At 39.2% G+C, this 23,714-nt stretch overlaps 2 protein-coding genes across 2 annotated transcripts in view; both read right to left on the reverse strand.

The window, feature by feature from the left end:
* Positions 1-2,570, reverse strand: part of LOC121446980 (ubiquitin carboxyl-terminal hydrolase CYLD-like) — a 61,803-nt gene extending 59,233 nt beyond the window's left edge. The window contains 3 exon segments of the mRNA XM_041649926.1: positions 745-1,047; positions 2,066-2,509; positions 2,511-2,570. Coding sequence (XP_041505860.1) covers positions 745-1,047; positions 2,066-2,509; positions 2,511-2,570 — 807 coding nt within the window.
* A 7,797-nt stretch (positions 2,571-10,367) lies between these two features.
* Positions 10,368-23,714, reverse strand: part of LOC121447026 (ubiquitin carboxyl-terminal hydrolase CYLD-like) — a 37,927-nt gene continuing 24,580 nt past the window's right edge. Inside the window, exons 11-18 of the mRNA XM_041650007.1 lie at positions 23,021-23,143; positions 21,112-21,203; positions 20,212-20,278; positions 16,712-16,844; positions 15,808-15,916; positions 14,769-14,887; positions 14,327-14,543; positions 10,368-12,968 (exon numbers count right to left, since the gene is read on the reverse strand). Coding sequence (XP_041505941.1) covers positions 12,784-12,968; positions 14,327-14,543; positions 14,769-14,887; positions 15,808-15,916; positions 16,712-16,844; positions 20,212-20,278; positions 21,112-21,203; positions 23,021-23,143 — 1,045 coding nt within the window. The 3' untranslated portion in view covers positions 10,368-12,783. The remainder of the gene's footprint in view (positions 12,969-14,326; positions 14,544-14,768; positions 14,888-15,807; positions 15,917-16,711; positions 16,845-20,211; positions 20,279-21,111; positions 21,204-23,020; positions 23,144-23,714) is intronic.

Consider the following 23,714-nt stretch of genomic DNA (forward strand, 5'->3'; position numbering starts at 1 on the left):
TGACCTCACTTCTGAGGTACCTACAGCAGGCAAACACCCAGTCTGTAGTTACCACGCATGGGCAAACTGGGCAGAATTTATTTAATCGAAACAGAGCACAGCACAGGATGATGAAAAAGTTCTGTAGACAGACAGTGGAGAGGCCATGATGAGAATATGCCAAATGATTTGAACTGTTAGTGTAACCATGGTTACACTGGAGCCTTTCTTCTACACAGTTTGCCGCAATAAGAAAACAGTTTTTAGACAGTGAAAATCCTGTGGGAATACTCTGTCAACTCAAAAAGCAGTATGGTTCTTTTCCTGAGTATTTTCTATTAATAACTTTCTACATTCATTATTATGAGAAAATTAATTAAACTTTAGCAAATATACAAAAAGTATCAAAAGTATTTTTAAATTAAAGGAAAACACAGTATCATACAATATATTTGGACTTAGTCAGAGAAATGTCAGTTTGTTTTATTGTTTTGGTTTGGTTTTTGTTTTTGTCTACTGGTCAGTTAAAATAAGGATAATTAAAAGACTGAGATTATTATCCCAGTTTCTTAAAACACGAAAAAATTTGGGAAATGTATTGTTTCTGCTCACATTCCTACTGTAATGTTCCTGTACGAAAGACAAACTGGAATATCTTCTTTAAAATACTGTAAATTTGAAGAATACAAAGTGTTCAATTTATTCCTAAATTAATAATAAAATTAATATATATATTCACAATAATAAAACTCAAAAAATCCTTACCATGTCCACACCAACAAAATATCCTAGACTCTCTATTTCTGGCAAAACATCACAGAATATTACTTTTCCAGATTCAACACTTTCTCCGACCTTCAAAGATACTCTGGAGTTTTTTTCCAAAGGGGGAGGTTCAGCCTGCATGGTATCCCCTACGGCTGCAAAATCACTTTCCATTCCATTGTCATCATCGTCTATGGGCTCCAGCTTGTCCAATGCCACAAACACGCCACAATCTTCATCACACTGAAAAAGCTGTTTCTCTTGATATACCCCATCAGTGAAACCTTGGCCAAGATGTTCTTCCTAGTTTTCAAAGTTTTTTTTAAAAAGACATATAAAAAGATTATCCATTAAAGGGATTTCAGGAAATTACTTTGGAAAAACTCTAAATTATATCCATAATATGAAATATGACTAGCAGCTGCTGTTGGGTTTAGGGTGTTTAAAGAATAAAGAAGCTGTATCTGATGATGAAACTAACTCATAATTTCAGATCATAATTCTTTTGAGAAAGAGTGAGGATTAAATTTACGACATAGTACTACCACGACTTTTGTCATGAACAGGCATTCAACTTTAACCAAACAGCAGCATCAGCTCCATTTACTGAGAACAAACTGTAACCATCTACAGCCATCCACCGTACAACTACTATAAGCCATGTGTGCTCTAAGCACTTCACAGATGAGGAACAGGTTAGGAGAACTTGATGTAGGTTAAGTAGCTGGCAACCCTGCTAGTACATACCATAGCTGGCAGTCACAGCCTAATTATTTCACTGCTCGAAAAGCCAAATCAAGAAGCAAGTAAAGCGCGACCTCTCTCTACTCCTGAGAGTGTCCAAATGTGAACCAATAGTCAGTTTGGAATATAGAATTCTTAGATATGTTGCCACGGCACATAAGTTCCAAGGCAGTTTATACATTCTGGGGATAAGCATGAGCAAACTGAAATTGCTGCAACACACTTCAAAAATTTTACCTCTAAACTGTTATACTTAGAAGCATACACTAAGAACTGGGAATCTTGTGGGTACTATCACAAGATAGTTCACAATTTTTTAAGTGTTTATAATTACAATTGGCAATTGTCTTTATATCCTCTCAATTTATCATTAAATAAATTTGGGAGCTGGACTATAGCTCAGAGGCAGAGGGTCCTGAGGTCCATCCTGAGAACTGTACTAAAAACAAACAAACATAAAACACAAATCTTATAAAGGGGAAAATATGTGCTCATGGTCTCTCGCTCACGCGCACACTCACTTTCTCATACGCTCTCTCTCTCTCCTTCTCTCTCTCAAATGTCCTAGCAAACTTACCAGCAATTCTACTCCAAAGAAAATCCCCGACACTGTCCTGTCCGCTAATAACGGTCCTCTGAAGCGCACAACTCCTGGAAATTTCTCTTCCCCAGATCGCAGCTGTACTTTCACAGGGCTGCCCACATCTACCTGGAGGCCTTTAGTTAGTCGAATTCTGTTTCTAAATAGGCTGAGCCTCTCCTCACAGTTGGTAATTGCCAACAGTAACTCTGTAAATTTCTCAGTGATTTCTACAACATCCTTTTCATCAACAAATAGAACTGCGTGTGATTGCTCTAAGATTTTTAATCCAATCTGATTTTTCTTGCCTTTTGCAGAAGGAACTCTTGAATGACCCACAGAACGGTCTTGGATGTACTGTCCTATACTTCCTTTGGGTACTTTTAGGAGTTTCTGTGTCTGTTTGTCTGTTACACTGCATTCTTGAAGAAGCAGATAAAAAAATCCGTTCTTCGCAGTAAGGTGAAGTAACTTTCTCTTGGCTCCATAGGCCTGAACTCATTGTGACAGTAACTTCAGAACATCAACTCACAAAAAGGAGCCACTAGCAAATCTGTCATAAAATCCCCAAAAATGAAGTTACTGGAATCCTAAAGCAAGTTGTTAACAACCTGGTGTCCATGCTGTAAAAAGACAGCAATTCAAAGTGCCTGGCAAACAAGCAAAACAAACTTTAGACTCTACTCAATACAATCTTAAAATCAAACTAAAGATGTTTTAAAATCTCATTTGACTATATAAATATCTCAATGAGCTAAACGACTCATATGACTTGTGTCCACCGTAACTGCATTTTTTTAAAGAACTCCAGCTACAAAGCATCCATAGAAACAATAACAACTTTTCCAAAATTATAAAATTAGATAGAATCTAACAAAAACTTTAAGATTACCCTAATATACAGACTCTGAGACTTTTTTAAACTTTACAAAGTAGCATTTCTGTCTAACATGAATGAATAAGATACAATATTTGAGAAAATACACATAATCTTATAAATTAAAAAGGCTATTTCTAAACATGTAACTTAGAAAGTAACACATTACAGTATCGAACATCTTTTATCAATTAAAAATATGACAATATTACATTCTGAAACTTTATCCACAATTCATTTATCTATATGCTTCATTCTGGTAATGGAACATTATCTCCTCAATTTTATTTTTTATACATTTTATTTTTATTTACACATATATGTTGTATCTCTGTTGACTGTATGGCACATGTGTGTACTCCCAGAGGCCAAAAGGGGGCGGTTAGATCCTCTGCAGCTGGAGTTATAGGCAGTTGTGAGCCACCCACCATGGGTGAAGAGAACTGAATTCAGGTCCTCTGGAAGAGCAGTACACACTTTTAAGTGCTGACCAATCCCTTTAGCCACTCAATTTCATTTTCACATACCTTTTGTGCTTAGACAAGGAGATATTAACTATACTAGTTATAACTACTATTTTATTTCTTACAATCACAAGTATTAAATATAATCTTGAGTGTATATATATACACATATATATGTTAGGAAATGATTTGTAGATCAAAAGTTGGACAATGCAATGATGACATATGACTATATTACATTGCTCTAAGATTTTTAGTTCAATCTGATTTTGATGATTATGTCTATAAATTATACTGAATTATAAACTGGGCAGTGGTGACGCAATGTTTTAATCCCAGCACTCGGGTGGTAGAGGCAGGCGGATCTCTGTGAGTTCGAGGCCAGCCTGATCTACAAGTGCTAGTGCCAGGACAGGCTCCAAAGCTACAGAGAAACCTTGTCTCAAAAAACCAAAAAAAAAAATTATACTGAATTATAAATGCTTATATCTATAAATTGTTCACTCTATACCACAGTTTTAAATATGTATAAAGGGAAGAACATACAAGTGATTATTTTCCAGCTCTAACTTGCATTTAAAACTGTTAGAAAAATAATTTTACAATTTGTAGCCTCATTCTTAAAGACAACTTTAACTAATGACTTAAAACAACATAACTTCAAGTGCTGTAAATGACATGCCCATTGTCAACACCAGGCTAAATGGAGAAAAGTTTGAAGCTATCTCACTAAATCAGGAGCAAGGCAAAGTTGTCCACTCTTGTTACACACAAATACCACAGTTCACATGTAAAGGTACAAGGACAACACAGGAATTGGTTCTCTCTGTCCACCGTGTAAGCTCCAGGAATCGAATTCAGGTCATCTGGCTTGGCAGCAAGCACCTTCACTTGCTAAGGGATTTTTCCAGCCAAATATATACTATTTCATAAGGCAATTTAGAAATATAAGTTAAAAGAAAATTAGCTTTATAAGGGAGATATCCTGCTTGACTAAATAATGCTACCCCTGGAAGTCATGGTTATTAAACGAAAATCCCACCCAGTGTCAGATGTAGAAATACCTCCTTAAGAATTGTTAGGCAGGGAGCTTCCAAATGCCCCCAAGACAGTCCAGACTCTTGCCAGTCCTCTTGGTTGCCAACCACAACTAGATAACGAGATTCTATTACTAATGACACCACATTCCTTAGCTGTAAGATACAGAGAAACCAAGAAATGAAGCTAGAGCTGGGATGGACACGTCCTCCTCTGGCTAGCTTTCACAGTGCTGAAAGGTGCTATGCAGGCTGGGTTGGCAGAATGGGACGTCAGTGGTCTTGGCCAGCTGGGAATCCTATGGACTACAATACTAACCAAGCAGGCAAGACTGTGATGGACTCAGTCAACCATGCTCTATTGAATGTGAGGCCTGCTCTGGTAGAGGGAATCCATGCCAGGTATTATAAACCAGTTTAGAAACCCATGGCATAGAGGCTAACTGCCAAAGAAAAATTTTAAAAACTCAATTTCATTCCTTATAATTAAGGACTTATTTAATTATCTCCATGAAAAGAATGGTTTCCATGTATCTCTACCATAAGAATATAGCTACTTGATTCACAAATACAGTTCATGTTTGTTTCATCCTTCTTTGAGACAGAGATATCCTTCTCCAGCCCTGTGCTTATAGGCAGAAATTAATAACATTATACTATGTAAGCATTTTATTCTTGTAATTCAAATCAAATAAACTTAAAACTAAAGCATCAAACTGTATTTATTTGACTCAATGATTAAGCAACCTGGCAATTCAACACACAGTAACAGTTCCCTTAGAAAACACTTTTAGGTGATGAAGTGTCCCATCACGGTAACATTTTCACAAGTCTGTCCCTCTGTAAGCCCAAATGAGAGACACAAATCACCCGAGACAGGCTAAAGTCAGCACTCCTCCAATCCACCATCACTTAAAGCATCTGTGCGATATTTGGTGAAGATGGATGAAGGCCATGGCAGCTTGAGCGGCTCCTCTTTCTGCTTCCTTTTGTAATGTGTCTTTAACTCCACTTGAGGGCACTGTCTACTTCAACAGAAATGGAATCAATCTATAGCTGCCACTTACACAACACACCTGTGGACACCTCAATCTTAGCCCCACATAAACAAAATCCCTCAAAAAAAGCACCAAAGAAACTACACAACCCTTTAATGTGGCTCTGTGCCTCTGAGGCACCAAGATAAAGTGTTTGGTCTTTTGTTGTTGTTTTGTTTTGTTTTACTAAAATGCTATTAATATGTCAGCATTTTTCAAGAAAGAAAATTACTTTTTTCTCAATCGCTAAGAATCATTAGGAATATAAATTATTATTAGTGAGCCTCAAAATATATGTCTGTTTATTATTTCATTGAAAAGCTTTCCATCCTGTCCTCTGACTCCCTTTCCTGTGTTCTACAAATCATACTCTATACTATACTGTCCCTCTTGCAATCAGCCATTTTCTGTGGTTTCCTGCAGTCTGTCTTTGACTCTTTTTGTGGCCTCCTTGCTTTCCAATTTACTATTTCTAATCAGTTCTAAGAAGTGAGGTGATGAGGTATGTTTCTGTGTCTGAAAAAGCAAAGCAACAAAAACAAAAGGAACAGACAAATTCTAGAAGGGTCTTGAAAAATAAGGGGCATAAAGCCTTATTACAAAGATATTCTTGAGACTGTTCCCAGAGGTTGAGGCAGTCAAAAAGCAGTGAGTCATTGTTTGAGGATCTCATTAAAATGCAAAACTCTGGCCAAAACCATTTCACAGCTATTTTATTTTTAAAGTAATTTTTTCTAAAACCAGGTATCTTTAAAGAGTAAGCTGGAAACTGCATATTCTATTGATTCTCTAACTTAACAACTAATGCTGCAACTTGAAATAAAAAATATAAGTGTTAATGAAGCATTATCAAATCAAAACAAATCATTTTATTTGTTTTACGATATTATATTTTAAATGAATTTGATTACAAAATTGCCTTTTGCAACTCATTAATGGAGGTAGTCCACAGTTTAAAAAAAAAGGAAAAAGATAGTTTCTTGGTTAGTAAAAAGGTTCCTGGAAACAGAAGTTTTAAAACACCATTTTTAAAGTGAACTAGCAGAGAGTGACGAAGTCAGCCAACTTGTTGCACAAGTGAACCTGAGTTTATATTCAGTAATGGGGGAGGTCACAACTAGAATAGTCAAAGCAAACAAAACAAAATACTTTTTAAGGTATTATCCAAATATAAGAAACACGCGTGACCTTCCATCTTTACAAGATTCATTCTTCAGACCTGGGCTGGGACTCCCCAACCTGTCTTCCTGGGTTCTCCCAGTAGATGGCGCTAACTCATTTCAAATGCGACTTTAGAGGCGCCAGAAAACTCCAGCTGGAGTCAGAACTAGGGCAGAGCCAATTAGGAAAGAGGACAGAGGCAGCAGAAACGGCCAGAACCACCATCTGCCTTTAAGTCACACGGGGGAAGCTTAAGACTTCCTGCGTGTCATTTAGGATGTGTCACATAGCCCCCAAGGCCAGGTTAGCTTCCAACATCACCTGATCCCTCCACACCCACAGTCTGACGGGGGCTGACTACTTGGGAGCGATCATGTATTTTGTCATAACCTAATGTAACCACAAGATGGTGCTGCTGCCGCAGGACAAGATGCTTAGGGAATCCGAATTTTACCAAGCAGCATGAAGACTTGCTGAGGCAGTAGAGGCTGAAAGGGGGGGGGGGGGGGGGGGGGGGGGGGGGGGGGGGGGGGGTTAAATAGTCTTGCAAGGCTAAGTTCGGAATTGTATTTCCACTATGTTGCCGCTTCGGCTGCCTCTAGTGAGGAGTTTCTAAGCACCAGGAATCGCGATCAAGCACTTTATAAACATGGCTTCGTTCGACATCTGCGGAAAGCCTTCTGGGGACCATCTGCGATGTCTCCATGAACATGTGTCATGGGGCAGCTGGCGATGGGAGCCTCTTGTACTTTCTCAAAAGGACTGAAAGTGATCCGATTCTGACTGTGTCCACAATAGTAAATAGAACGGCTTATCTTGATAAGGGGCTAACTGCTCCGTGCCCCCATTCAAGCCTCTGAGCGCCTGCTTTGTGTCAGGCTAGCAGGACAGGGACCACAGAACCAGAGAAGGCCCTGCTGCCAGTTCTGAGACCGCAGCAAACAACAGGTCAGAGCAAATGTTCTAGGAGGGTGAAGAGGGCAGGGGGAACGTTCCGTGCAGGGCATTGGAGGAGTCCGTGGTAAACAAGAATGCACGCAAGGGGCCCCTGAGAAGCGAGAGTTAAATCTTCAGGGATGGACAGCAGTGGGCTATGTCTTTAACACATCCGTTATGGAAGTTAAACCGAGGCAGGTTTAACTTGATTCACACCTGTAATCCCAGAACTCAGAAAACCGAGGCAGGAGGATTATGGCAAATTCCAGTTCACCCTAGGCTATTGAATGAGACCTTGCCTCAAACAGAGAGAAAAAGAGAGAGAGAGAGAGAGAGAGAGAGAGAGAGAGAGGAGACAAGGAGAGAGATACATAATTAATTACATGTACAAGACGACCAGCCTTTAGAGACTCAACCCTTCCTTTACGTATCTGTCTTATAAAGCCGTAACAGCAGCGGGTAGACATTTCTGGAACTATCCAGAGAGTAAATACTTTAGGCTGTGCAGGCCTCAAGTTTTCTGTAAAAGTTCCACAATTCTGCTGTTGCCAGACCCACACAGAATAGGTGAGTGGGTATGATCGCGCCCACCACACTGCCACTTGGGAAAACGGTATTGGGCTAGGCCCGCTTCCCAGCAGTGCGCAGAGCCCTGGTCCGGACCCTAGCATTTGGAGTGGACATGCTCTGCACTTTTCTGAAGAACCCTTCTGTGCCCCTTTCCAGTTCCAGCTGCTGAGCTCTGATAGCTTGCAATGGCCACGGTATGGAGTCTGCCACAAAACAAGCAGAGGAAACCATCAGGGTTGCTCCCATGTCCCCCACACTCTGAGCTCAGCTTCCCATCCTCCAGGCCTGCAGTCGCTGTCTTCAAGACCTCCCCTAATGCTTCTCTGGGGGAACCTCTGACTTAGCAGGTCTGCCTGCTGTGTCACACCTCATGACAACCCCTAACAGCCTTGATCCTCTGTGGCTAGTGGAGCACAGAGCTGGGAAGCGTATATTCCACAGGCTGGTGAGACCAACCGGCCACCAAGCAGAGCCCACCACAGTGACATACAGTCTTGAGAAGCAGTAGTGTCGACTGATAAAATCCTTGCAGATTTTAGTCCCTCTTGTAACAAGAGCTCCTTGCTAAGTGAAATCACCCAGTTCCCATAATTTGCAGGTCAGTCTTCAATCACCTCCCGGCTGTAATCAGATCCCAGGAACAACCCCTTCCATCAAAACTGAACACTGTAAAGCTGTTCCCCACCATGGCTGGCAGGCCACTGAGACCTGCTGTTTACCAACAGGTGAAGACAGGCAGGGAACTGTCACAAACTGTTGCTCCCCATAACTGGTGGGTTGTTCTTTTGAATGACATCAGAAACAACACGTGGAATTCACACACACTTTGGAATGTTTCTCAAACAAAACACATAGCATCTTCACAGTGCCCATATTGGTATTCTAAATTTTTTAATCTTTGCTTTTATGTGCATAGGTGTTTGCCTCCATGTATTTCTGTGCACCGATGTTGCCTTCAGAGTCCAGAAAATTCCTCTGGGAATGGAACTTCCAATGGCTGTGAGCCAGCATGTGGGTGTAGGGGGTTTGAACTCAGGTCCTGGGGAAGAGCAGCCAGTGCTCTTAACCACTGAACCATCTCTCCTGCCCCAACAGTATTCTTTATTCAAACTAAACTCAACTCTCCTACATCCAACACACACCTCCCCTACCTTTCTTCAAAGGCTGAGTCAGCAGCTTTCCCATACTTTTCTACTTCCCTCCGGAACTTTCACCCACAGCCTGTCTTCCACTGGAGCAGAAGGTTCCCAGAAGGGATGATGTGAGGATTGCTTCCCTTGAAAAACTCTGTCCATAAGTGGTTCCTACTTGGCTGCACAAGAGACAAATACCTCTGAGTCACCTTTGGATATTCCCATGGGCCTACGTCCAGCCATGAGCACCATGGGAAAACATCCTTGTGCAGACCCGACCTCTAGCCAGGATGGAAACCCCTTACTGACAGTGTGTCCCATTCTTCAGACTGTGTCAGGGAACCTGGTCATAAGTCAAGGGTAGATTCGGAGTTCCTCTGGCTAGGTCAGCTTTCTTCAGCAAAGACTGGATCTTCACTTGACTGTTCGTATACACAGATGGGCAGTGCAATGCCTGTCACATCAATATGCCCAAATGCAAGAGTAAAATCTCTGAAAGTGTTTGCCAACCTCTGAATTCAGCAGGAAAAAGTAGAGCTGCGGCATGCTGTTACCAGCACGGTCATGTTGTAAGCTGTGTGTTTTCTAAACAGAAACCTTGACATACTACAGCAGCAATAAAACTCAGATCAGTCTAGTGTCCCTTCCTGTACGCAGTGAGGGGCTTAGTCTCCAAGGAAGGAGGACTTCTCATGCATTTTATTATCTAAAAGAAGCCTGGAGTAAAAACCAGTTCCTAAAATGTCATGGGATCATTCCCTGGGCATTACAGAGAAGCAGCCACATCCTTGGCAGTTCTTAGGCCCAGCACGCACCCTGTGAAACACACAGCTCTGGACCACATACCTGCAGGTGAAATAGCATCTTGGGAGGAGTAAGCTGTGTCTGGAGGCTTAGAGATGGTGGTGATGAGCCATAGCCAGCACATATTCAGAGTGGGTAGAGGCCATGCTATGGCCCAGAGTCAAATGGCGACACCCTAAAACATGCCCTAGACACAATGTGTGCCTGGAAGCTTGATGAAGAACCAACTTCTATGTTCCCCCAACCCAAGACCCTTCCGCTAAAGAAATCAAAGAGAAAGAACCATAAAAACTGCGTTTTAATGATACAGAAATAGTACATGGTACATTTCTTTCCACAGCAGCACTTCAATCGTCTCGTTTAACAAAATTAAGGCTACATTGGAGCATTCTGACAGAAAGGGACTGTTTTATACAATGTTATTCATGTTTTCATAAACAAAAGAATATTCTTCAGGGAAAAATTTTTAACAAGATACAAGTAAAGGAAATGGAATACAAAATGTGTTCCTTTGGGTCAGCCTGATAATAGCCACACACCCCTAGGGAGTATCAGGGGATTTTTTTAATGAATACTTTGAGTATGAGGGCGACTCTCCAGAGTTAACATCCCACAATACAAGGCTATTTCATAATATAAAACCAAAGAAGCTGTGTCTCCCGCATAATCCCTTTAGAATGAATAACTAGTGAACATCAACAGTATTTAAAAGCACAAGAGAACTGTGCAGAGGCCTACGGTGCCTGGAAAGATCATCCCTACATCAACAGACCTTCTCCCTCAAATCCGTTAGGAAGAAAATGAGAACCAAAATCTGATGACACTAAACGGTCAGCACTGCCAGGAGAGTGGCCAGGACCCTGCGGTACTCTTGAGGATAAAGTAATGCCATTTAAGGCCACCCACCAGCAAAGGTTTATCCCCAATATTCCCACTGTTCACTACTCCTGGCCATCTCTGCTGCTCAGCTTGTCACCACATTTGGGCCCAAGAGAAACCCTTTAGGATCTAGAATAAGACAAAGCATAGACCCTCAACAACTCCAGCCAGTCCCCCACCTGAGACAACTGACAACAGCTCACACAGGAGCCTAATTCCTTGCCAGGAAGTCACACTTTGACATCTTGATAAGAGGGCCAAGGCCCAAAGCCACAGAAGTTTGCCTCCACAAGTCCTGCCCTCTGCTGTGATGGGCGGCTCACTGCCTCCTCAGGCCCCTTTCTGCTCCCCAGTTTCCACCATTCCATCTTCTCCACCTATCCCAGCTGCATTAGGGAACTAAACAACCATCTCCCTGGTGAAGCACTGGGAGTGTTGCCGGATCACCAAGCCCAAGGAGGGCAGTCTTGTTTTTAAACAGAGGTCTCATGACCTATCTACTCTGAGAAGGATATCCTACTTCTGACATAAAGACCTGTCATCTGGTAGTGTGGTGGTACAGGAAAAATCTTCTCAGAAGTTAAATGTTTACATTATTAATTAGTAGAGAGAAATCAATTCAGTGGTTTATTTTTCCCCTTCAACACGAGAATTTTGTCTATTTCTTTGGCTCCCAGAGCCTCTATTTCTATAGAAATAGGGTGGAAGGAAATATCCAAGTAAGTACCATCGAAAACCCTCTAAGATTTATGCACATTCCAAAGACTGCTAATTCCTCTAAGAATAGGGCGCTGAGGTACACATACCAAATGTACTTAATATATAAGTTCATATGTAAACAAAGATAAACACAGAGTCAATATCCACTTATTCACACTTAAATAGAATGACTGCTACAGACAATAGCATTGTTTGATCCCATATTAACACAAAGAGAAGTTGTCTTTGAAGCCTTCAAACCTAATAGATCTTTTCAGGAAAATATTAGTAATATCTCTAAGCCAACTTTATTTTCTCTGTGCTGTGACCTGTATAAGAATACATTAACTATTACCACTCCAGCCACATGAGTCACCGTGCCTTGCTCCATGAATACTTAAGGAAACCTGCCTGCTAACAGTTATCACTGAGATGTTCCAATTGCTCTCTCCCCTAATCCTCCAAGTTGACACCAAAAATGGACATTTTATAACAAAGTTACTCATTTGTCTCAAAACCAGAACAAATAGAAAATAACACCATGAAAGGAATTTCAGCATGTTCTGACCACTGCTACAGGAACACAGAAACTTGGCAAAATACAGACATGCAGGAAATCAGCACTATATAAGAAAAATTAACAAACTCAGCACACCTTCAAAAACTGGAATAAAGGCAGACTCAGTAAAACCATATTATTTCTTCCTCAAGGCAATCAAAAAAGAAAAATGATTTAATATCCTTGGTCCATAAGAAGAAATATTTACTTACATCCTCAATAAACTAAAAGATTTTAGACGTCACAATTAAAATTGTATCTTTCCAAAAATATTATATTATCAATGCAATAAACTCAATAAACTTAAAGAAAACAAAACTTAACTTCATTTAAACTAAACTTCATTTAAACTTTTAAAAAACAAACAAAACATACTTCCTAGAGTGCAAAATGCTTATTAAATACTTCAAGAACACAAAAGTAATTTGTTTAAAAACACAGAAATCCTTTGCTAAAGGGCCATCAACACAAAAGACACCCATTGCCGGCAATGGGTGCCAGCTGGAAGAAACATGGTGTTAAGCTATGTGCTTGGCCTCTGCCCCTTTAAGATGACATGTTATTTGTACAAGCTCATGGTGGGACTCTGGTACATGCACATGTACGCATCACAAAGAAGTCTGCGTGCACAGCCTTGAATCCTTCTGGAATCCAAGGAGTGCAGCTCCTCCAGAGACATCTTCAAGTACTCTCCCACTTCGGGGCAGGGTGTCACTTGTGGAATGTTGAAGCCATTCTGACCCCCTAGGGAGAGAGAGAGAGCTCTCATTAGGGCAGCGAACTTCTAAGTCCTCTTGGCAGCCTGTCCAACCAGAACAATTTTACTATCCTAGAATTTAGTGTAGACTGACTCCCAGAAGAAAAAACAAAACAAAACAAACAAACAAACAAAACTTTGTTTGACTTTCAGTTTCTACAATTATGGTCTACTTTTATTGGCTTCTGAGAAGGTTCAAGCAGAGAAAAGTGAAAAAAAAAAAAACAAACAAACAACCTGGTAAAAGGACAGGCACTTAGAAAAAGCTGCAGTCCCGATTTGCAGGCTGCTACTCTAGGCCCCTCAGACTTTTCTGTCCTTCCCAGACACTAGCAGCCTGACTCTTTTCCACTAGAAGCCAATTGTGAGCGCTACTGTTTCCCTATGTTTTAAGAACATACTTGCATACCTCTAGCACGGCTGATTTAGATACTAATGATCAGAACGCGCATGCGCTCTGAAGATCAGATTCGCTCTCCCAGGTGCGTTCCCAAAAGTCATGCTGCTAATGCTGAGTGAAGCGCACACGGGTGGGCTGTGCCCTCAGGCATCAGAGCTATGCAGAAATGAAGAACTGTTGGTCTACAGCTTGGGCCTCTGGTCAAGAAGCCATCACTTGGTGCCTCTGGTTATTAAAGTGTCACACCTGAAGACCTGGGGAACTAGGGCTTGGAAGAAGAGCTGTAGAGTAAATGGGGTATGGACAGGTACTGTGACAAGTACCTTACTACCAAGACCCCTGTCACTCAAGTGTGTACTAAGTAATGACTAAGCTTCCTAAAAACATCTCAATGAGTAAAGGTTTCTTCCTGAAATAAAATGCATGAGATCAGGAAGACTGAGTTAAATACAAACCATGCAACCTTCACCACCTTTAACGTTAGCTTAGACAATAGAAAAACAGGCATGATTTCCATGACCAAAGGATTCCCACAGAGTTTGGCATTTATGTCCTCAATAAATGGCTACTCTACTGTATATAAAAATGCAAAGAAGAAGATGGTAAAATCAGCTCTAAATAAATTTTAGGATTTTTTTTTCTTTTGAGGTGGGACAAATTGAAACAGGTTCTCACTATGCAATACAAACTGACCTCTGATTCACAATCCTCTACTTCCCAAGTCTGGGATTATGGCTAGGATTCTTTAACAAATCCACATAAAAACCAAGATGGCACAACAGTATTGCTCCTTAGTTTGAGGAGCAGAATTAGTAATACCCTTTGAAGAATAAAGTCCGTCCCACTGTGGTATCCTTTCAAGAATCTGCTCACAAAATACCCTATTACCACAAACACATGCTCTCACTAGGAAGCATCTCCCTCCAAAAGACAAGTTTTAAATACCATCTCGATCAGCCATGCTGTCAAAGAAGAGCCAGGCTGAATCATCCTTCCCATACTTCACAAAAGCAACATAGTGGCTCGTTTCTATGCAGAGAACGGCAAATAACTCCATCTTCTGGCAGGGGATGCAGCCGTGTCTCCAGTCCCAGTCAGGCAAGTCTTTGGGAAGTGATACTGGGTGATAGGTATGATTCATTCTCTTCGGATGGAGGTGAACCTAAAATGGACCATGAAGAAAATACAAGCGAGCTAAATGCCATGTTTCAAGGGCAGACTCTAATCACTTTCATTGACCACCACAGCCAAATTCTACACACACACACACACACACACACACACACACACACACACACACACCGGCAGAAGAGACATGAGCAATAACATTTACTGTGAATGTTTAAAATGCCCTTTGACTCTGACTGGTGCAGTGAGTGTGGATTACCTGAGTGCAGCAGGTCTTACAGAACTGCTTGATCTTCCCTGTTGTAATGTCGGGGTCTTCATAGCACTCTCTACACTCGAACATTGCAAGTCCTCCACAGATGCGACACTCCCTGGGAGCTAGGCAAAGAGGGAAGGAAGAAGCCTTTTTAAAAGACATTCTGGAGCCGGGCAGTGGTGGCGCATGTCTTTAATCCCAGCACTCGGGAGGCAGAGGCAGGCGGATCTCTGTGAGTTCGAGACCAGCCTGGTCTACAAGAGCTAGTTCCAGGACAGGCTCCAAAACCACATAGAAACCTTGTCTCGAAAAATCAAAAAAAAAAAAAAAAAAAGACATTCTGTCGTTAAAAGTAAAAGCTATACTTTGAAAACAAGAATGCTTGGGGGTTAGGGAGAAGAAAGGCCTAGTCCCCTCTGACCCTCTTAAAATTTCATTTTGATTTTAATTTTTTGTATCTGTAGTATTTTTAAGGACTTTTTTTCATATACGCATTTTTGTTATCCTAGTCTAGAATTGTTCTACTGATCATGAAATGTACAAAGATATAAAGTAAGTATTGAAGACTAATAGCACATATGATCTTAAGTAAGTAAGTAACAATCACTGCCATTATGAACTTTCTGTAACAATTTTCTGTCTGAATATTTATATAAGTATGTGCACCCAGGTACACGTGTATCTCAAGCTTCTCTCATCTAGTCTCTCAATGCTTTCCCTTCCACTATAACTACCACACACTGTTTTCACATAGGTCTATTGTTTAGACATGTAATCCAGTTAACCACTTCCCTCTTATTAACATTTCTTGTCTCTAATTTCTTGTCAGATAGTAAGTAAATTTGCATTTAAATTATTTATTTTTACCTCTTTTTTTTTAAAGAATAAATTCTAGCAGTCAAATTATTAAGTTAGTATGTCTAAGCTCTTCAAATACTGAATTACCTGTCAGAAGTACTATACCCATAACTAATGAAAAGTTCAGGCCAACTATTTCTAAAACAAAACAAAACAAAAAACAAAGAAAGGACCATATACTTACTGTCTTCAAGCAAATCCGTTATATTTAATTCTAGAGAAGGGAAAATTTTTTTGAACATTTTGAAGTCTTTTCCAAACCGAGGCATCTGAATAATCAAGCATGATGGTGCCTAAAAAAAGAAAAAAAAAAAAAAAAAAGAAACCAAAGTCCTAAGGAGCTGGGGACTTAGCTCAATATACTGCTTACTTAGCATGTCCAAAGCCTTGAGTCCTAACCCCTGGACTAACGAGTTTCCCTATGAAACTGAAATAGTCATAGCTGTCAAACCCAGTAGTGGTTTCAGCAGGGCTGTTGGCCCATGAAGCAGAGCCCACTTGTGAATGTGCAGTGTGGATGCAGAGCAGCAATAAGCTACAGATTTTCCAGACTCCGCCAGAGACGAACATGACAAGACAGACCACGGCATGCACTGCAGAGATCACACATTCTGACAGTCAAAGAGACGTTTCTATTGCATTCATTAGCAAACCCATACACAAGAATTTATTGGTATTTTATCTCTTAATAGAGGGAGAAAAAATAACATTACCTTTGACATGTTTAGATACTATGCATGGGAAAAATGACAACTGAAAACATAAACATGTATGCACACATATCTTTGCATTAAGCTACTTTAAACTTAAAAATTAGCTTTTGTTCCCTTTGCAAACCAAATCCAAAACATTCCAACTTCAGCTAAGCGGATATCTTTAAAAAGAAACAAAGTTAGAATACCATTAAAAAAAAAAAGTGTCTTCTTAACTATTTCTTCAAACTATTCTTGGTTAAAGCACAGTGATAGCTAGGTGTGGTTCAGTGGGGCAGCACTTGGGGTAGTGTGTACAAAAGGCCTGAGTTTAATATCTAGCATTGATAAGAAACAAAATAAAGTAGCAGTACAAGTCCGGTTAGAATCACTAACCTCTGCAAATTTCAGGTTGCTGTTGATAAAAGACCATTCTAGTAACTGTTGAATTGTAGGAACTCCAACTTTCTCATTTTTTTCCATAAAGATCTGATAGAAGTTGCAGTCTTGGACTTTCTGACCTGCTGATCTGGGAGCACACAGGAAGAAATGCATATAAGCCATCTACCAAATGCCTGAATGGAGTGTGAAGCGTCTGACAGACCTGAGGACACAGCATCATAATGCTCGTGTCCAGCTTTGGATTGTCCACACACCAGGTGAAAGACAATGATTCGGATGAGATAATTAAATGTGCTTATGCAGAAGACCTCATAAATTAGTTCTTCTGCCTTCTTTATAAATTATTCGAAAGATCTCTTGCCATCAAAAGAAAAATGTAGAATAATATTCCAGACAAGAAACACTATATGAACAATAATCAGTTCTTCTCCCTCCAAATCTAGAAAGTAGCAGATACTCTTTTTTAAAAAATTAATTTTTATTTTATGTACATTGGTGTTTGACCACGGATGTCAGGTCTCCAGGAACTGAACTTACAGACAATTGTGAGCACTGCTTTTACTGACTAGAGCAAATGCTACAATGCCTCAGTGACGGACTCTTAGACCTTCTAAATCAAACTTCTTTACTTCCTAAAATAAAAGCCCTGGGAGGGAGGGAGGGAGGGAGGGAGGGAGGGAGGGAGGGAGGGAGGGATACTTTTCTAGCAAGTCAAAGCAGGGCAAGGTGTGACTCCCAGGAACCCTAACAACTATCCTCTAGGCTTTCAGCTACCAGCAGCTCTTTAGATGCTCACCCACCAACTTGACAAACACCAGGTAAATGGTCACGGTGAAACATGAGGTGTCCAACATCTCCCTTCCCTTGCCAGCTTACTAGTAACCATTAAAACTAACTCTACTGAGAAAAATTGATTTTCATCTTTCAGCTTACCGCTTATCTTTTTAGCCAAGTTTCTGGGTTTAGAATCAGATTATTTAAATGTATGTCTAGATTTCAAGAGTTTTAGAAAAAAAACTATCAGCAGTTCTTATCACAAAACTTCTGTAATTCAGGGAGCAGCCTATTGTGATCTTCAGCTGCCCCAAGGAAATTATGTCCTGAATTTACAAAACATAAAATCTGGTAACTAGCTACAGCACTCTTGAGAACTCAAAGCTAATAAGAACAGATTATAATCCAAGAAACTAACAGTTATTCTAGAATAACATTTTAATTGGTTGTTGACTACAAAAAATCATAGAAAAAGTCATAGAAAAAAGTCATAGAAAAAATTCATAGTTAAAAATAGCATAGAAGAGAAAACAAAAATAATGGAGGTAAAAAAAAATCACACCCAGAAAAATCAAGGATGGCCAGGAGGAGGCATGGCAGCTAGTTAATGGAGGAAAGATACATAGTGTCCTAACACTGTAGCAGAAAACTGGGAGGAACAACAGCCACTCAAAACTCACTTCCAGGGCCAGGCATGGTGGTGCACACTTTTAATCCCAGCACTCAGGAGACCGAGGCAGGTGGATCTCTGTAAGTTCGAGGCCAGCCTGATCTACAAAGCAAGTTTCAGGACAGTCAGGGCTATATAGAGAAACCTGTCTCAAAAAATAAAACCAAACCTAAAATGAAAAACAAAACAACAAAAATCACTCCTCAAATCATATGCACAGGGGAGTCCTTTTAACTATAAAGAACAAATATGTCAGCAATAAAAAATGGATACAACTGGAAATAAACATACTAAACAAATTAAACCAGTCCCATAAAGAGAAACAATGTATGTTTTCTCCCATTTATGGCTCCTAGATCTTCTACAGATAGACAAAAAGCATTAATTTGTATATGACATGAAAGTAGACGTGATGCTGCCTAAGGAACAAAGGAACTATGAGGAGGGAGACATGGAAAGGGATAGAAAGTATGGAGGTACAGGGGAAACATACTCAATATACAATATGGGGTTTATGAAAATTTTAGAAAATGATAAAAATAATTAAATAACCCCATGGCTAGTGTTTTAGAAGTTTGGAAACCTACAGAATCATAACCAAGTTGTGAAACTGTACCAAGCCATGCTAGTTGGGTTGTATTTTCTACTAGGGACAATCCAAGGGCACAAGAATACAAATTTAGTAACTTTTTAAAATGGATATTGACATTTTACAAACATGAATATAAAAACATTCATGGATTGGTGTGGTCTGGACCATAATAGGTGAGTCTGAGGTCCTATACTCATTCCAAAACCCTGCAGCTCCATGATGAGCTTGTGAAGCTTGTGACGTCACTGCCCAGCCACAAGGAGCCTGGGTCGCCCTGCCTTCATGCTCCTGTTACTCATGCTTTGGTCTGACCTTTCTTTGCTTGCTCTGCCCCCAACTCCTTCCTTTTGGGATGAGAACCAACCCTGTGCCACTGTAAGCTGGAAGGGCTAGGAAGAGAGGAAGGAGGGGAAACTGTAGTTGGAATGCAAAAATCATTAAAAGAATAAAACAAACCAAAAAATTAACATATTTAATTATTTACTCTTTCTCACTAATTAATCAAATCTGCCTTGTAACTCAGCGTAAATCTTTTTTAACTCTATCTTTGAAAATAATGATTGCTTATTTTTCTTTCCTAAAACATAAAATATTCCTTTTTCTATATGCTTGAAGGAATAAAAAATGTTGTTGATTTTCCATGATTAATTTATACATGGCTAGACTATAATAAATTCTTTTCTTAAATCTTTGTAGATAATTCTCTAGGATTTTCTAGGTACATAGAAAGCAATTCCCAATTTGGACTTGCTAATAAGTATGCACACCCAATGTTTATGCATCATGCCAGTTCACTAGTTAGAGATTTCTGAAGAGAACCAAATTTAACTGTGATACTTTCCTTGCTCCCACAATCAGTTTAATCCTGGTTCAAACTGCATTGCTTAGACACAAGAGGAAAGAGAACTCATCAGTGTGGGTTCTTAAGGAAGTAGGCAGCACACTCCTAAGATTTTCACCAGAGAAAGCAAGACTGAAATCAAGAGGGGCCCACCATTCAAATGACCTGGGAAGCACAGACATTTCAAACATCCCACTAAGAACTGTATCGCAGTAAACTCAGGTATTCTTTCAATATGGGGAGAAGGAAGATCTAAACTGAGAACGAAAGAGCTAACTTAAGGCTAACTATAAGTTATGGGAAGCAAAAACAATGCTCTCCCTGTTTTTTTTTTCTTTTTTTAAATTCAGTTAAAGTAAGATTCCTTTTAAAAGTTCACTAACTGAACTTTCAAAAATATTAATATTCAGTTTCATAAGTAATTAAATTGAGGGCACATCTGTCACTAGGGCTAATTAAAAGGACAGGTTCACTTGTGCCCTGGAAGTTAAGTGTAGCTAGAGAGAGGACAGCAGCTAGTGAAACCCACATCTATGCTAGCAACATTTAGCTACTGGGCAATGGCAGTGTAAAAGAAGGTCTACTTCTGAAATGCTTCTAGACAGCTTGAGACCTACCTTATTTTTAACAATGGCTCAACCCTTAAAATATCATGAAACAGGATATTTAGAAATTCTTCAGGATCTAGGAGAAAACAAAACAAAAAAAAAAACCTAAGTGAATCACAGAGAAAATTTAAAAACTATTCTATTCTTTAAAAGAGACATACTAATTAAAAGTTTAGCTCTTTCAGGTTCTCCTGACAAGAGAAAACTTATAATAAAACATTACTTTTTCATTTGTTGTCATGATGCCCTATTTAACAGAATATACACATTCACACACAGTGAAATCATTTTTATGTTTTTGGGAGGTTCAGTAGAATATACCTGGTATATGTCCTATTTTTTCTTCTATTTTAGTAATAGCCATGTGTATAAATGCCACAGCTGGTTATAGTATACAGTTAACAAACTAATTCAGGAGTTGAATCTGAGCAAATTCTTCAGTTGTGAGCAGACAGAAGTGCTGGCCAACTGCTCCACAGCCCCTTTCAACAGGGAGCACAGTGAGAAACTGAGTGCTGGGGACGCTCCCTATCACAGGAAGAGAAGCAGCTCCGAACAGCACTGCTGGGGACAAGGACAGCTCTTTACTTGGTCATCTTCTGTAGAGCCAGCCGCTGGCCTCTTAAAGACTTCTTCCACATCACATCACTTCACAAGAATCACAAAATCAGGAGAAATATGCATGTCACATAGAAAAGAAACTTTTCATATTTTTGCAGTGCTGGGAAACAAACCCAAGGCCTCTTACATACTCCACCACTGAGTATACTCCTAGCCCTCTAAATAATTCTGACTTAAATTTAATCCTCTAAACTAAATAGGTATATTTCAGGAAATAATTTAGCATATTACTAGATGATAAACTTTCAAGTTATTTTCAATGCATATATTATAAATTAAAAGGGTCACCTTTTTCTTCAGAGGTAAATCCTGATGCTGCCTCAACTTTTTCAAGTATTTTCCTCAGTTTCATAATTTTTGTGGCACACACATATCCATATCTGTTGATAAAAGTGAATTAACTGACACTGGCACAGTGAGTCATATGACACATCTTAATAATCAAGTACTTTTCATACAATTCTAACATGTTAAAAAACAATAGACAAGGCATTTATTTTTAAGAAACAACTGTAGGCTTCTTACAGAACTTTGAAAAGTGAAAGTCTGAGAATCAGAATTGTTTCCAGATACTAGTAAACACCTTAAAAATAACTACCATGTACTAATACAATTCTCAACTTTTTATGAAGCCTGGGTGAAGCAATTTTTAAATGGCATTTGCTTATTATATTAAAACACTTATTTTATAAAATAGGATATCCAACTTTGAGAAAGCCCTTCTTATACACAGGATAAGAGACATGGAAAAGGGCACTGATGAGATACTAAAAATCTAAAGTCTGAAATCAAACAGTCAACATAATTATGACATTCTCTTTGTTTGACTATAGGAGACCATGGGCTTACAAGAACAAGTCAGAGCCAGCTAATCATACTGTGTACCTGCTTTTTAGAGCGACTATCCACTTACTTGGTAGCTCTTTGCAGTCAGCAAACACTAAACACCTACCACTTGTGTAATGCTATATTAGGGCACCAAAAATACAAGAAGAGATTAAAGAAACCTAACAACAACAAAAAAAAAACCAAATAAACAAAACAGGATCTCTGCCTGTGGGCGCTTCCAATACAGAAAGCAAAACCTCTGTCCAAACAACAGATATGACATTTGCAGACACAAGAAATATATCTCAAATTTCTGAGCTACTGATCTTGCCTTAGCCTCTTGAGCTATCAAGTGCTGGGATTATAGGTATATCCCACCATGCCTGACAAGATGCACCTTGGTCTCATAGGCCATGCAGCAAGTGTTTTCTATAGACTGGTGACAAAATTAGAATAACTATGATTCTGGACTAGTTGGGCAATCGTATGCAAAAAACGTTTACTGATGGATTGACAGTATTTTAAAAAGAAGGAAGGTTGTGATAATATGCCTTGTAGTTAAGATTTGACCTGTGCTGTTCTAGTGTCATTTACATAGGGAATGAAAAATCTGAGAGTTTAAAATTTGTGTAAGACTAAATAATTAATATTAAAATCAAAGCACATAATTAAAGGATAAGATGATTAGAAAAGTAAGGCAAACAAGTATCTAGAGAAATTTGTTTCACTTTTAATTTACTTTCTTAGCTATGTGACAAAGTACGCCATATGGAATACTCCTTATAGTTTCATATTTTGTTATTTTTAAATATATTACATTAATTTTTATTTTCACTGTTAAGAAAAGTGTATCACAAAGTTTAAATTGATCACAGTTGGACTTTAAATTGTATAGTTTGTTCTCTATATCCCTGAGCAATCTGTTTCCTGATCACTGGCTAACCTAACTCTTCATCACATAAACGCCTTGTGAAGTCATCACACATCACCATCATGTATCAAAGTCTTCCTACATGGTCTTCTGCACATTTACAACTACCTTAGTAAAGGAGTAAAAGAAGACCTAAATAAATTCTTTTAAACAAACAAAATGCCATGTCACTTTAATATACCTCACTTGTTTCTAGTGCAATGTCATTGCTACCTTGTAGTGCATGACTCCAAATGAGTCCCATCATTTTACAGAATGCACTGCCCAGACTAAAAATCACATAAACAGAGGACAAAAAATAAAGGTTTTAAAAAGTAAGTATTTCATGAGAACTAACTTTTTTTTTTACTACATGAGTCCAGAGCATAAATTAATTACTATACAAGAAAACAGTAAACAGAACACCAACTAAAGACAAAACACATGTCTTCTACTTACATTCTCAGAGGATTAACTATTTCTGTCCTCAGTAGCTCCTGGGTCTCACTATAATACTCTACATCATTCTTTTCTTTGGGTCTGAGCAACACAGTATCCAGGACAGAACTAAAAGCAAATAAGCTGCAAAATAAGAGAATATTTTCCTCATGTTATAAAAACAATAATATTTGAGAAAGATTCTTAAGGAGTAGAGAGAGGCAAAGGGATAAAGTGTAGGGAACCACTGGTCTAAGAACTCATGGACAGACCACACAGGCCCTGTGCTCAGTACCCGGAGACCCTGCAGATCCGGAACAGAAACACCAAGACTGCACCATACAAGTGAAGGTTGAAAACACGCCAGAGAACATTATGAAAGAAGCTTGTTTACATAAACCAAGAGAGGCCTGGAAAACGGTCACACACACACAGACAACATAGGGAGAAAGTCAGAGACTGGTCAAGACCAGATCAGACTAGTCAGGACAAATTCATCTCATTATCATAAGATAGGCATTTCCTTATAGTAACTTGTGAGTGATTAGCAATAAAAATTTGCTGGTATCAAAGAAAATAAATTTAGTTAAAATAAATTTTTATCAGCAAATCTAAGGAATATTATAGTAATGCTTGCTTGTTTGTTTAATCAAAAGTATTCCAGCAACGACAAGACCCACCTTTATTGTACTCTCTCCTTTAAAATTCTAACTTC

The sequence above is a fragment of the Microtus oregoni genome, unplaced genomic scaffold (assembly GCF_018167655.1).
Source record: "Microtus oregoni isolate MIOR12 unplaced genomic scaffold, Mior012 000004F_ref0000308, whole genome shotgun sequence".
Taxonomy (NCBI): domain Eukaryota; kingdom Metazoa; phylum Chordata; class Mammalia; order Rodentia; family Cricetidae; genus Microtus; species Microtus oregoni.